The sequence below is a fragment of the Primulina tabacum genome, chromosome 15 (assembly GCF_025594145.1).
Source record: "Primulina tabacum isolate GXHZ01 chromosome 15, ASM2559414v2, whole genome shotgun sequence".
NCBI lineage: Eukaryota > Viridiplantae > Streptophyta > Magnoliopsida > Lamiales > Gesneriaceae > Primulina > Primulina tabacum.
In genome coordinates this window covers 38,311,256-38,326,621 of record NC_134564.1, presented here as the reverse complement: position 1 = coordinate 38,326,621, position 15,366 = coordinate 38,311,256, and the positions used below count along the sequence as shown (strand labels likewise).

General features: G+C 48.8%; 2 protein-coding genes across 2 annotated transcripts; both read left to right on the top strand.

Moving 5' to 3' along the window:
- The first annotated feature begins 2,880 nt into the window (after positions 1-2,880).
- LOC142526196 (uncharacterized) lies at positions 2,881-8,835 on the top strand. The gene is made up of 6 exons (XM_075630445.1): positions 2,881-3,319; positions 3,542-4,164; positions 4,264-4,500; positions 4,611-4,665; positions 4,712-6,895; positions 8,252-8,835. Exons 1-6 carry the CDS (start codon positions 2,881-2,883, stop codon positions 8,833-8,835), a joined length of 4,122 nt encoding a protein of 1,373 aa, XP_075486560.1.
- Positions 8,836-11,979: 3,144 nt separating this feature from the next.
- On the top strand, positions 11,980-13,301 carry LOC142526195 (uncharacterized). Its single transcript, XM_075630443.1, has 2 exons — positions 11,980-12,786; positions 12,978-13,301. Exons 1-2 carry the CDS (start codon positions 11,980-11,982, stop codon positions 13,299-13,301), a joined length of 1,131 nt encoding a protein of 376 aa, XP_075486558.1.
- Positions 13,302-15,366: the final 2,065 nt, after the last annotated feature.

Sequence of the window (15,366 nt, the reverse complement as noted above, 5' to 3'; positions counted from 1 at the left end):
ATTGGTTGTCTTTTGTCACCTACATCTGAGTCGGATCTTTACAGTTTAGACATGTTTCGATTTGTTTGATGTATTTAGCGCTGGCTCTTATATGTTCATTTTATTATGCGCTTTTCCTAGGGATTAGATTTTGGCACGTGTATTTGCCACCCTAGGTTTTATGTCTTTATGTTTTATGTGTTGTCAGACTCGCTTTTAGAGAGGTCTTGGTATACCTGCCCTCTCTTTAGGCCGTATCTTGTATTTCTTTTGTGTTTATATATACAGGTAGGGGTCCGCCTAACCCCCTCGCTTTCGGCGGTGTTTTAGTTAAAAAAAAAAAAAAAAAAAAAAAAACCCTGAACCCTGAACCCGGAACCCCCGAACCCCCGGAACCCCCCGAACCCCCAACCCCCAACCCCAAACCCCAAACCCCAAACCCTAAACCATTTTGCCCCCAAAAAATTTTCTCTGAAAAAAACACACAGTAAAAGGTGAGAAAAACACACTAAACCCGTCACTATTCACGCACCTACCCACCCGCCATGCCACCGCCGCCGGATCCCGGCCGGCCAACCACCCCATCTGAACCGCCACCTCACGACGACCCTCCCTACAAAATTTCAGCTCAAATGGAGTCCGATTACCCACTCATTTTCCCCGGTCAAAATCGCGGCGGTTTCTCCCCGTCGTCGGCGCCGGCAACCGTCGCTCCTCCTGGTACTGGCCATACATCATTCTCTTCGCCTCACCCTCATCTTTCATTTCCGGCACCTGCGCGACCGTCCAGTTACCCCGTTCCGGCGTCATCTCCGTTCAAAGCTCCGCAGTCACTGTTCACTGCGCAGCCGTCGCTTGTTTCGTCGATTCCGGCCAACTCCGACATCCAATGTTCCATCCCGACCCCAATCTGTGACCCTCTCGTCCAGACGATTCCAATGGTTCATGAATCACTCCAATCGGAGTTCAAATCAGCCGTGAATTTCAGATCTAAGAACTCGCCGTTGGACGCCTCACTGCCGTCTTTCTCACCGCCGATTTCAGGCACTATTCCGGCTTCTTTCTTCAATTCCTCTTTAGGGGTTGATCGTCCAGGTATGGGTCGCATTTTGCCATCTTCAATTCTGGTTTCCGGCCACCGGTCGGAAACGCCCAATTTCTAGGGCAAAATCGAGTTTCTTCACATCCTTTGGTTAAATCGGACCCTCCAATGCCCGAGTCTGCACGAATTGGTCCCGGTTCTGGACTCCCCTCACCGTCGCCGGTCCATGGTGGTGCTCCGGTAGGTGACTCACGAGTCAACTCGGTCGAGTCGAATCACCATGAAGGACGAGTTGACTCGGCAGTCAACCCTTGTGCTGAAACGGTCAAACCAGGTACGCGTGTTCCTATTCCGCTTACTGTCTCATTTCGTGATATCCTGACTCCACCATCCCCTCGGACGGCCAAAAAAAGCTTTGATGAGTTGCACAACTCTATGAATGACATGCCTGTGCCGACTCTTCGAAATGGAAAACCGGGTATTCTCTTCCCGGATGAGGTTATTTCTACCCTAGCAGAACCTTTCAAATTTGCTTTGGTTGGAAAAATTTCAGGGAATCGATCTCTAGTTCCAAATTCTGGTATTTCTGCGGCTTTTGCTAAATTGGGACTAGTTAGATCTTTTGACTTAAAGTTCATGCCTCGGGGTTTTCTTGTTCTCACTCTTGCTTGTGAAGAAGACTATGCGTTCTTTTGGACCAAGGGGGTTATGCAGGTTGGACCTCTGTCGGTCCGCTTCTCTAAGTGGACGCCAGAGTTTAATCTTCAGGAGGAGTCACCCATTGCCCCAGTTTGGATCCGCTTCCGGGGTCTTCCCCTTCATTTGTTTTCTAAGCAAAGTCTCTTTGCTTTGGCCAAAATTGTGGGGAAACCGGTGAAGATGGATGATCATACTGCAGATTCTTCTCGAGGCGCTTTTGCTCGCGTCTGTGTTGAAATTAATGTGCTCGAACCGCCAGTCAAAGAGATTTGGGTGGGTTGGGGTGATCATGCTCAAGAAATTGAAGTCATTTATGAGCGAATCCCCGGGTACTGCATGGATTGCAAAATGCTGGGTCATTCGACCAGTGTTTGTTATTCCCATGGAAAAAATCCCAAACCTGTTCGTCCTAAGCCTGCTGACCGTGCTTCTGGCCAGTCTCCCCCATCTACAGAGTCTGCCCCTCCAGGGGGTGTTAATTCTGGTTTTAATTTGGGGACCCAGCCTCAGCTTCAGAAAACTGGCACGGGTCCCAGACGTAGAGGGAGAAAGAGGCCAGTTCGGCAGGTTCTTCCAAGAAAGAATCCTCTTGAGTTGAATCCTTTTGAGGTGCTCTCGCATGGGCAGGGCGCGGAGCCTGATCCTGTTGGATTAGATTGTGTTGATATGGACCCTCCATGTGGTCATCTGGAGGATGCCGGTGTTGGGTCTTCTGGAAAGGATCCTTTGGAGTCTGTTCTTGTTGAGGGTGTGATCCTCAGTGATGAGGTTATTGATGGAGGGTTACAGTTGGATGATTGTGTGGATGGTATTGGGGTCCCGTCTACTAGTGAGTTGCCTGTGTTTCGCTCTCTGGGGCCTTGTACTTTGAATCACAGTAGTCATTCCATCCCCTCTGTTCCTTTGTCTCCTGATGATGCTTCCTCTACGGTAGAGGAATTGGTTGCTAGGCAGGGTCCTTCTGTCAGTGAGCTGGTCTTCCGGCTGGAATCTGCTGGAGATACTGATCAGGAATTCGATCGGCATTCTGAGTCGGGTGATGGCTGTAGGTCTGAAGGTCGTATTCTGGATGCTGATATGGGGGATATTAAGAAAAGGAAGGAGAATGCTTTTCATAGGTCGCGTAAAAAGCGACAGGGCGGTTCTGGTGCCCATTCTCCATGAATTTTCTCATATGGAATGTCAGGGGGCTCCGGAGCTCGGAGTCTCAACAAAGGCTACATGCCCACGTTAAAGATAAGAGAGTCAAGATCTTGGCTATTTTGGAACCCATGATTGATCTGGATGTTCGTTTTATGACTCGTCGTTTTGGTTTTTCTCGAGTTATATCGAACTCCTCGGGTCATATCTGGGTTTTCTTTGCTGAGGATGTCATGGTTGAGTGTCTTTTTGATCACACTCAATTCCTTCACTTCCGGGTTTCTGCTACTTTTTTGCCGACCACTGTCTTTTGTTCCTTTGTTTATGCTAAGTGTGACTACATTGAGCGCAGACAGCTTTGGAATTCTTTGCTTCAGGTTAAGCCTGCTCAGGGTCCTTGGCTTGTTGGTGGCGACTTTAATGTAGTCAGGAATTCGTCGGAGTGTTTGGGTTCTTCTGGTGGGCGGTTGCTTCCCATGGAAGAATTTAATCACTTTATTTTGGATTCTGGGTTAGTAGATGCTGGTTTTGAGGGGTCTTCGTTCACGTGGACGAACAAGACCATTTGGAAGCGTCTTGATCGGGTTTTTGTGTCTGTTGATTGGGGTGACCATTTTCATTCTATTCGTGTGGAGCACCTCATTCGTACGGTCTCTGACCATTGTCCTCTTTTTGTGTCAGTCCCGGTCTTTGCTAGTGGGCCGAGTTCTTTTCGCTTTCAGAGCATGTGGCTCAGGCACCATGGTTTTTTGCAGACGGTGAGGCTTAATTGGAATTTACCGTGTCATTTGAACGGTATGCCCCGTCTTTTTGTGAAATTGAAGCGCCTCAAAAGCCATCTGAAGTGGTGGAATAAGAGTGTTTTTGGTGATCTTTTTGCCAAACTTGCTGAGGCGGAGCAGGCTGTCCGGATTGCTGAGGCAGATTGCGAGGCTGCTCCTTCGGATTTGCATTGGACTAGTTTGTCCAATTGCAATGCAGATCTTGCTAGGGTTACCGCCATGGAGGCGGATTTTTGGCGGCAAAAAGCCGCTTGTAGGTGGTTAGAGGATGGTGAGAGGAACACCAAACTCTTCCACAATATGGTCAAGAAAAAAAGGGTGGCTAATAAAATCTTTCATATTTGGGATAATGGCTCTTGCATTACTTCCCCTGAGCTTATTCAGCAGTCTGGGGCCGCCTTTTTTCAAAACCTGCTTACTGGGGATCCTTTTGTGCTTTCTTGCCCAGATTTTTCTGATTTCCCCTTGGTGATCTCGGATTTGGAGAACGCAAATATTGCTGCCCCTCCTTCTTTGGAGGAGGTGCGGGCGACTGTTTTCTCCATTCATCGTGATAGTGTGGCGGGGCCTGATGGATTCTCTTCGGCCTTCTTTCAGCATTGCTGGGAGATTGTCCATCAGGATGTTTTTGATGCGGTCCTGGATTTCTTTCGGGGTAGTCCCTTGCCACAGGGGTTTACTGCCACCACGATCACATTGATTCCCAAAGTCATGGGTGCTCAGGCTTGGTCGGACTTTCGTCCTATCAGCTTGTGTAATGTGACTAATAAGATAATTTCCAAACTTTTATATTCTCGGCTGAAGGAGGTGGCGGAGAGGCTGGTTTCGTGGAATCAGAGTGGCTTTGTTCCAGGGCGGGTGATTTCGGATAATATCCTCCTTGCTCAAGAGCTCACTCATAGTCTTTCTCTCCCCACCCGTGGTGGCAATGTTATTTTGAAACTGGATATGGCTAAAGCTTATGATAGGGTCCAATGGTCTTTTCTGTTGGATGTCTTGAGGCATTATGGCTTTTCAGAGCAGGTAGTGTCGATGATATCTGCCTGCATTTCTCATTGCCAATTTTCAGTTAATATCAATGGTTCACTCACTGGATTCTTTGGATCCACTAGGGGTCTCCGGCAGGGCGACCCTTTGTACCCACTTCTTTTCATTTTGGGGGCAGAGTACCTTTCGCGTGGTCTTGATCGTCTTTATCGTCAGTATCCTGCGATTAGGTACCGATCTGGTTGTGATCTCCTTCTTTCCCACCTGGCCTATGCTGATGATATCATTATTTTTGTCAATGGTGGGACTCGTGAGATGAACAGTCTCATGGATTTTTTGCATCACTATGAAAACTGCTCGGGGCAGTTGGTGAATGCAGTTAAGAGTGTCATTATTTTGCCTCCGAGGTGTTCTGGTCGTACTCGTTCCCGTCTCCTTCGTATCACTGGGTTTGGGGAGGGTTGTTTTCCTATCAAATACCTCGGAGTTCCTTTGTTTCGTGGGAATAGAGTTTGCTCTCTTTTTGATCCCCTTGTGCAGATGGTGAGTAAGAAGTTGGAGGGTTGGGAGCTTAAAACTCTTTCCCCGGGGAGCCGTATGACTCTCCTTAGGAGTGTCCTCCTTTCGGTTCCCATTTACATGTTCCAGGTAGTCCAGCCACCTCTGGCAGTTATGGAGAGGCTTGAGAATGTTTTCAATGGTTTCCTGTGGGGATCCAGATCCTTGGATAAGAAATGGCATTGGGCGAGGTGGTCTCGTGCATGTCTTCCTGTCTCTGAAGGGGGTCTTGGATTTCGCAGGCTCAAAGATATTGTGGATAGCTTCTCCATTAAATTATGGTTTCGTTTTCGTCAAGGTTCATCCCTATGGGCCAAATTCATGATGAGAAAATACTGCCAGTTGGTGCATCCAGCTTATGTTTCATCTGCTGGGTTCATTTCTCCCACTTGGCGTCGTTTGCTTAAGATTAGGGCTCGTGCTGAATCTGGCATTCGATGGAGAATTGGGGTGGGAGATGTTGCTTTTTGGGATGACATCTGGTGTGGGGATGTTCCCTTGTCTAGTCAGGTCCTGCTTAGGGGGGATCGGGGTGTCCGTGTTTCTCACTTTCTTTCGGATGGGGCTTGGGATTTTTACCTCCTCTGCTCAGTTGTCCCACCCTCTGTTGCTGAGACTATTACTCTGATCCCTATTGCATCGGGGGAGCCCGATTCGGCTATTTGGGTGCATAGTTCTGACGGTGTTTTTTCGCTGAAATCCGCATGGGAGCTTGTCCGCTTGAGAGACCAAGTTTCTGATATCTTCACTCCTTGCTGGGGCAGTTGGCTGAGGCCTACTATGTCTTTCTTCCTCTGGAGGTTTTGGCATCAATGGCTTCCAGTTGACGATGTGCTCCAGCGTCGTGGTTTAGAGCTGGCGTCTAAATGTCAGTGTTGTGAGATGCCTGAGACATTCACGCACATTTTCATTGATAGCCCTCTTGCCAGGTCTGTATGGCATTACTTTGGGACTGTTTTTCATGTCCGTATTCCCCTTACCAGTGATTTCAGACTCTTCCTCAGTGCTTGGAAGAGGCATCCGGGGTGGACTCCTAGGGGCCACGTGAAGGAGTTTTTGCCTTTCATTATTTTATGGTTTCTCTGGACGGCTCGTAACGATGCGAAACACCGTCATTTGCACATTTCCGCGGAGACTGTTAAGTCTCAGATTTTGTCTTATTTGCGCCTCGCTCACGCTGCGTCTACTGTTAAGCCCATGCACTGGCGGGGTGTTTTGCAGGCTGCGAGGGCTATGGGGATTTTTGTTCAGTTGCGTAGGGCTCGTAAACTGACGATTGTTCGTTGGTTGCGGCCGCCGTTCGGGTGTTTTAAATTGAATGTAGATGGGAGTTCGAGAGGTAGTCCTGGGGACTCTACTGTTGGTGGGGTTGTTCGTGACTCTTTTGGGCATGTGGTGGTTTCTTTCAGTGAGTTCATTGGAGTTGGGACCAATGTCCGGGCAGAATTATGGGCTATTTCGAGGGGTCTTCTCATTTCTTCTGATCTTCATCTCTTCCCTCTTTGGATTGAGACTGACTCTTGGATTTCCATTCTTTTACTTCGTTCTCGTCGGTGCTGCTGGGATCTTGAACATTTTGGTACACGGATTCTTTTGTTGATGAGGGGGCGATCTGTTCATTTATCGCATATTTACCGGGAAGGGAATTCTGTGGCGGATGCCTTGGCGGCGAGGGCTCATACTTTTAGGCAGTACACCTTAGAGTTAGGTCCTTCCCTACCTCCAGACATCTCCACCCTTGCTAGATCTGATCATTCTGGGCTTCCATACCTCAGAAACAGATCCTCTTAGCCATTTACAGCCCCTTCTTCTTTTTTGGATCTCTTTCTTTATGGTCTCTGGCTCTATATCTATTTATATCTATATACATATATATATATATATTTTATTGCAGGTTAGTGTACTTGGAGGTTGTTTTTCACTTCCGTATGGTCTGTGCAAGTGGGTCCAGACACTTGCACATGATGTGTGTATTCTTGTTTGTTCTGAGTGGGTCTCTGCCCTATTTCTGTTGGTGCTTTCCTTTGGCACATTCATGGTTCCTGGAGGGCGTTTACTGCTGGTTCTCCTTGGCCGCCGTATCAGTTATTGTAGAGGTGTTTGCTGGATGTCATGGTGGATTCATGGGGTGCTTTCTAAAGGATCCTCTGCTTCTTATGACATGTTCGTCAGAATCCTACTTCATGGGATCGAGATCTCTGCTCTTTTGATTCAGATGCTAGATATCTTTTGTTCTGGCGGGATTGCGATCTATATATTACTCTGTGATCGCCATTATTGGACTCTCCAGGATGATAGCTCCGGGATGAGAGCTTTTGCATGGACTCTGCGATCATCTCGCCATTATCATTTTGTCTTCCTCAGCATGTGGTTCATAGCGCTTCTCCTTTTTGATTAGTTGTTGCCGCTTATTTGGTAGTCTTCTAGGGTTCGTTTTGCTTTTGTAATTCCTTCCCTAGGTTGCTTTGTATTTATGTTTCTACTGCTTTCGCCTTTTTGAGGAGGTTATGGTTTTATCCACCTCCTCTTTTAGGTTTTTTTTTCTGTATTCTGTATTTTGTTACTGTTTATTTTGTGGATATATACAGGTAGGGGTCTGCCTAACCCCCCGCATCCGGCGGTGTTTTCCGGAAAAAAAAAAAAAAAAAAAACCCTAAACCCTAAACCCTAAACCCCAAACCCGAAACCCGAAACCCGAAACCCCAAACCCCAAACCCGAAACCCGAAACCCTAAACCCGAACCCCCAAACCCGAAACCCCCAAACCCGAAACCCCCAAACCCCGAACCCCAAACCCCAAACCCCAAACCCTAAACCCTATGCTGGGACATTCAGTTACCGTGTGTTATTCTCACGGGAAGAATCCTAGGCCGTCGAGGCCTAAACCCGTTTTTAAAAAATCTCAAGATCCAGTTCCTCCCAAAGCACAAACACCCCAGGAGGGTGCTGTTCCTGTCTTTAATCCTGGACCACAGCCTCAGCTTCATTTAAATGGCGATGGCCCTAGACGTAGACGGAGGAGGCGGCCTGTGCACAGGGGTCCTCCTGCTGGAGCCCCCCTACAGTTCCTGATGTTCCGCATCAAGTTACTTCCTCAAATGCCTTTGAGGTTTTGTCACCCTGGCATGATGAGGCTCAGCGTTGCGACGCTACTGAGTTGGTTGGTCTTAATCCTGATCTTGGATCCCACTTGGAGGTTGTGGGTGATGGTTTACTTGGAGATGCTCCTTTGGATCAGGCTCCTGTTGTTGATGTTGACCCGATTAGTTTGGGTCTGCCCATTGTTGACGCCTTAACTTCGGGTACGGCTTGTGTGTCTGTTCAGTCTTTGGTTCATCAGTTTGAGGAGGGGGGTTTTGGCACTTCTGTTCAGTGCATGGAGAATCACAGCTGCCATTCGATTCCTTCCATTCCTTCTTCTCCAGATGTTTCCTCTCATCTTGAGGAACTTGTTGCTCAACAGGGGTCTCCTGTTTGTGAGCGGATTGTCGAGCGTATGTCTGCTGATGACCTCGACACGGGGTTTGATCGACATTCTGATTCTGGTGCTCAGGATACTGATATGTCGAACGTGAATAAAAGGAAAAAGGAAGCGTTGGGAGTTTCGTTTAAGCGGCGGCCGGGTGCTTCTGCTCATCGATCTCCATGAATTCCCTCATTTGGAATGTTCGGGGACTTCGGAGTTCGGAGTCCCAACAGCGGCTTCATGCTTATGTGAAGGCGCATCAGATTAAGATTTTGGCCATTTTGGAGCCGATGATCATGTTGGACCAGAGATTCATGACTCGCCGTTTTCGTTTTTCTAGAGTCATTTCGAATCTTTCTGGTAATATTTGGGTTTTTTCATCCGCGGATGTGCAGACTGAGTGTGTTTTTGATCATGCTCAGTTCCTGCACATCAAGGTGTCCGCCTCTTTTTTACCGACTGAGGTGTTTTGTTCATTTGTTTATGCCAGCTGCGGCTACGTTGAGCGCAGAGATCTTTGGTCTTCCCTTCTTCAGGTCAAGCCTGCTCTGGGTCCTTGGCTTGTTGGGGGTGATTTTAATGTAGTCAGAGATGCATCTGAGTGTTTGGGCACCCGTGGTGGTAGGCTTCTACCCATGGAGGAGTTCAATACTTTCATTTTGGATTCTGGTCTGGTTGATGCCGGTTTTGAGGGCTCTTCGTTCACCTGGACGAATAAGACCATTTGGAAGCGGTTGGACAGGGTTATGGTCTCCGTTGATTGGGGTGATCATTTCAGCTCCATTCGTGTTGAACATCTTCCCCGTACTTTCTCTGACCACTGTCCGCTTTTGGTCACCGCTCCGGTTTTTGCCCGTGGGCCGAGCTCGTTTCGCTTCCAGCGTATGTGGCTTCGGCATCATGGTTTTTTGCAGACTGTTCGGCTTAATTGGTTTCTGCCTTGTAGTTTGAGTGGTATGCCTCGCCTTTTTGCTAAGATTAAGCGCCTCAAACATCACCTCAAGTGGTGGAATCAGGATGTTTTTGGGAACCTTTTCGATAAAATCATTGAGGCTGAGAGGGCTGTTCGGTCCGCTGAGGTTGTCTGTGAGGCTGATCCTTCTGAGTTGAATTGGACTTCTCTGTCTGATCGCAATGAGGATCTGGCCCGTGTCACCGCCATGGAGGCGGATTTTTGGAGACAGAAAGCTGCTTGCCACTGGTTAGAGGATGGTGAGAGGAACACCAAATTCTTTCACAACATGGTGAAGAAGAAAAGGGTGGCGAATAAGATTTTCCGCATCTGGGATAATGGGGTATGCCTGACGTCTCCTGAGTTGATTCAGCAGTCGGGAGCCTCGTTTTTCCAGCATTTGCTTACTGGTGACCCCTCTGCGCTTGCGAGTCCTGATTTTTCGGGCTTCCCCTCCGTTATCTCTGCTGTGGAGAATGAGGGTATTGTTGTGACCCCTTCTTTGGAGGAGGTTCGTGCGACCGTCTTCTCCATACATCCTGATAGTGTGGCTGGGCCTGATGGCTTCTCCTCGGCGTTCTTTCAGCATTGTTGGGAGATTGTTCATCAGGATGTTTTTGATGCTGTCCTGGATTTTTTCAGGGGTTCTCCCCTCCCCCAGGGTTTTACCGCCACCACAATCACTCTGATCCCCAAAGTCGCGGGTGCTCATGCTTGGTCGGACTTCCGTCCGATTAGTCTGTGCAATGTCACTAATAAGATCATCTCTAAGCTGTTGTACTCTCGGCTGAGGGTTGTGGCGGAGAGACTTATTTCACCGAATCAGAGTGGCTTCGTTCCGGGTCGGATGATCTCCGATAATATTCTCCTAGCCCAGGAGCTCACTCACAGTCTCACTCTCCCCACTCGTGGCGGTAATGTTATCCTGAAGTTGGATATGGCCAAGGCCTATGACAGGGTCCAGTGGCCTTTCCTCTTCGAGGTTTTGAGACACTTTGGTTTCTCGGAGCGGGTTGTGGAGATGGTCTCGGCTTGCATATCTCATTGTCATTTCTCCGTGAACATCAATGGCTCTCTCTCGGGGTTCTTTGGTTCCACTAGAGGCCTCAGACAGGGCGATCCCTTGTCCCCCATGCTTTTCATTTTGGGGGCGGAGTACCTATCGCGCGGCCTTGACCGCCTCTACCTGCAGCATCCTGAGCTTAGGTACCGCTCTGGTTGTGATATCCTGATTTCCCATCTGGCTTATGCTGATGATATCATTATTTTCGCCAATGGTGGGTCTCGTAGTTTGCGGCGCCTTATGGGTTTACTGCATCATTATGAGAATTGTTCGGGTCAGCTGGTGAACGCTGTCAAAAGTTCTGTTATCTTGCCTCCGAGGTGCTCTGAGCGACTTCGCTCTCGGATTTTGCGCATCACCAGGTTTGCGGAGGGTCATTTGCCCCTCAAGTACCTCGGAGTCCCCTTGTTTAGGGGTAATCGAGTATGTTCCCTTTTTGAGCACCTCCTACAATCTGTTCGTAGGAAGTTAGAGGGTTGGGAGATCCGGACGCTCTCTCCGGGTAGCCGCATAACCCTTATCCGCAGTGTGCTCCTCTCCATGCCGATTTATCTGTTTCAGGTGGTACAGCGCTTTTCTCTGGGGGTCGCGGACACTGGAGAAGAAATGGCACTGGGCCAAGTGGTCTCGAGCCTGTCTCCCAGTGATGGAGGGTGGTCTTGGCTTCCGCAGATTAAAAGATCTGGTGGATAGCTTTTCTATTAAGTTGTGGTTCCTGTTTCGGCAGGGCTCCTCTCTCTGGGCGAGATTCCTTTTACGGAAGTATTGCCAGATGGATGCTCCTGCCTCTGTTCTGCCTCGTGGTTTAATATCCCCCACCTGGCGTCGTCTCCTACGAATCAGACCTCGCGCCGAGCCCGGCATTCGCTGGCGCGTTGGCCTTGGAGACGTGTTCTTTTGGGATGACATATGGTTTGGGGATACTGCTCTGTCCAGCCAGTGTGAGGTCCGTGGGGGCCGTGATGTTCGGGTTTTTCACTTTTTGTCTGAGGGGGCTTGGGATTTCGATCTTCTTTGTGCTGTGGTGGCCCCTTCTGTTGCTGAGGCGATTACTTTGACCCCGATTGCCTTTGGCCAGCCTGATTTGGCGCTTTGGATTCACAGTTCTGACGGTGCTTTTTCGATTAGGTCTGCTTGGGAGCTTGTCCGATTGAGAGACCCTGTTTCTGATATCTTGACTCCTTGTTGGGGCCGTTGGTTGAGGCCCACGATGTCTTTTTTTCTTTAGAGATTTTGGCATCAGTGGCTCCCGTTGGATGATATGCTCCAACGTCGTGGCTTTGAGTTGGCTTCTCGATGCCAGTGTTGTGATATGTCGGAGACATTTACACATGTCTTCATTGATGGCCCGATAGCCCGTTATGTCTGGCATTTCTTTGGGGCCATATTTCGTGTCCGGATCCCCTGCACAGGGGATCTCAGGTTGTTCCTTAGCGCTTGGAAGAGAAATCTTCATTGGGCACCTGGGGGCCACGTCAAGGAGTTTCTGCCCTTCATTGTTTTGTGGTTTCTCTGGATGGCTCGTAATGATGCGAAGCACCGTCAGTTGCGTATTTCTGGGGAGACTGTGAAGTCTCAGATTTTGTCTTATCTGCGTCTTGCCCATGCTGCTTTCATTGTTAAGCCCAAGCACTGGCTTGGTGCCTTTGAGGCGGCGAGATCGCTGGGAATTTTTGTTGCCTTTCAGCGGACCCATAGGTTAGCGATTGTCCGGTGGCTCTGTCCACCACCTGGGTGCTTTAAGCTGAATGTTGATGGGAGTTCGAGGGGCAATCCTGGGGAGTCGTCTGTCGGTGGTGTTGTGCGTGATTCTTCTGGCAGGGTGGTGCTCTCCTTCAGCGAGTTTATCGGAGTCGGGACCAATGTCCGGGCGGAGCTTTGGGCGGTTTGGAGGGGCCTTCTTATCTGTTCCGATCTCGGTCTTTTTCCCCTTTGGGTTGAGACCGATTCTCAGATTTCTCTTCAGATCCTGCGTTCTCGTCGGTGTCATTGGGACCTTCATCATACAGTCACTCGGATTCTGTTTCTTTTGAGGGGGCGGGCGGTTCATTTTTCACATATTTTTCGGGAGGGAAATTCGGTGGCGGATGCGTTGGCGGCGAGGGCTCATACCATTAGGGTTTATACCTTAGAGTTAGGTCCTTCACTACCCAGACACATATCCATACTGACCCGCTCGGATATCTCCGGGCTTCCCTACCTTAGATACAGATGTTCTTAGCTATTTGCAGCCCCTTCCTTTATTTGGATCTATTTCTATATATATATATATATATTTATATATATCTATATGTATTTTTTCCTTTGCAGGTACTGTCTCTTTGGAGTGCTTTGTTTCTTTGGATCTGGGTGGACTCTCGCACCTTCTCCATTGGTGCTTTTATTTGGACCACCCTGTTCTCTGGCGGTCGCTCTCTGCAGGCTTCTCCTTGGCCGCCGCTTTCTATATTTTGTGTTCTCTTGCCGGGTTTTATGGTGGCTTTGGATGATCTCTCTCAGTGGTTTCTCTGGCCCAGAGCTCCATTCATTTCGGGATTTATATGTTCTCTACTTTTGCTACGTGCATTGGTGGCTCTCCATGTTATCTCTTGGCTACCTCTTATATCAACGTTCCAGTCACGCTTGGATTTATGACGTTATGAGCTCCATACGTTTTCACCTTCTTCTGGGGATTTGAAGTTTCTCTTACTTCAGCTGGATTGCGACCGATCTCGGACTAGGACGCCATTTTCATGTTGGACTTACAGCGACAGACGGCTCAGAGATGGGTACAATTGGTTGTCTTTTGCACCTACATCTGAGTCGGATCTTTACAGTTTAGACATGTTTCGATTTGTTTTGATGTATTTAGCGCTGCTCTTATATGTTCATTTTTATTATGCGCTTTTCCTAGGGATTAGATTTTGGCACGTGTATTTGCCACCCTAGGTTTTATGTCTTTATGTTTTATATGTTGTTAGACTCGCTTTTAGAGAGGTCTTAGTATACCTCCCCTCTCTTTAGGCCTTATCTTGTATTTCTTTTGTGTTTATATATACAGGTAGGGGTCCGCCTAACCCCCCCGCTTTCGGCGGTATTTTATTAAAAAAAAAAAAAAAAAAAACCCTAAAACCCTAAACCCTAAACCCTAAACCCGAAACCCAAAACCCCCAACCCCCAACCCCCAAACCCCAAACCCCCAACCCCCAAACCCCAAACCCTAAACCAAAAACCAAAACCAAACCAAAATCGGAAAAATGCTCTCAACCCCAAAAACCCAAAAAAACCCCTAAAAATCGCCCAAACTTTCTCTCACCGCCGCCATGCCGCCGCCGCCGGTTCCCGGCCGGTTCACCACACCACCCGACGTGCCACACCCCAACGAACATAATATCCAAAAATCATCGTCATCAGAGCACGTTTGCCCCACCAAATCGCCGACACAAATCCCGCAAATTCCGGCCATAAACGCGTCGACTTCATCTACCGTTCCGATTGGCGCCGTTTATGTACCCTTAGATTCGCCTCTTCCAAGCGACCCTTGTGTCCAAAAATTAGGTAAATCAGTGTCCATTTGCCCCGCCGATTTAAGCTCCGAACTTCCGCCTGCACTGTTCAACACGCCTCCAGCCACGTTTCTGTCCATGCCGGCCGATTCCGGTCACCTCTGTTCAATTGGGACCCCGATCTGGAATCCCCATGAGCAGGCAATTCCAACTCTACAAGGCCCGTCATCATCGGTGTTCAATTCCGACGGGAATTTCAGATCTACACCTCGCACCACTGAAACCCTAACGCCGACGGGGTTTTTCTTCAATTCCGGCGTCATCGCCGCTCCGTTGGTGAATTCCTTTCAACCGTGTACTCCACTTTTGATGGGTAATCCAATTTTATCTTCAATTTCAGGTAATTCATCTCCGATCAAAATCGCCCAAATTGGCGATTTTCAATCGATTTCATCCAATTCTAGTGTCCAATCGGCCCCTCCGACGTCCGGTTCTCGTGCTTTGGATACCGGTTCTGTACTCCCCATGACGTCGCCGGCGATCGCTGCAACTCCGGCCGGTAACTCGCGGGTCAACTCGGGCGAGTCAAACCGTCGTGTTGACCGAGTTGACTCGGCAGTCAATGGTTCTGCATCTGCGGTCAAACCCGTCCTTCGTGCTGAGGTTCGGGCTACTGTTTCTGTTCGTGACGCTCTTGCACCTCCGTCTCCTCGTACCGTGCAGAAAAGTTTCGAGGATGTGCGTAATTCGATGGAGGAGCTGCCTGAGCCGTCTATTCTGGATGGCAAGCCGGGTATCCGATTCCCGGTTGAGGTAATTTCTTCACTGATCGAACCTTTTAAATATGCTCTAGTCGGTAAAATTTCGGGGAACAGGTCCTTAGTCCCTAATTCTTCGATTTCTGTGGCTTTCGAAACAATGGGACTAACGCGATCATTTGACTTGAAATTCTTACCCAGAGGTTTTTTGGTCATTTCTCTCTCATGTGAAGAAGATTACGCGCGCGTTTGGTCGAGGGGGAACATTTTTGTGGGACCACTTGGGATCCGTTTTTCTAAGTGGACTCCCGAATTTAATCTGCATGAGGAATCCCCCATTGCGCCAGTCTGGATCCGTTTTCCGGGCTTACCCTTGCATTTGTTCAACAAGCGTACTCTTTTTGCCCTTGCGAGTCTTGTGGGTAAGCCTGTTAAGATGGACGACCACACCGCTGA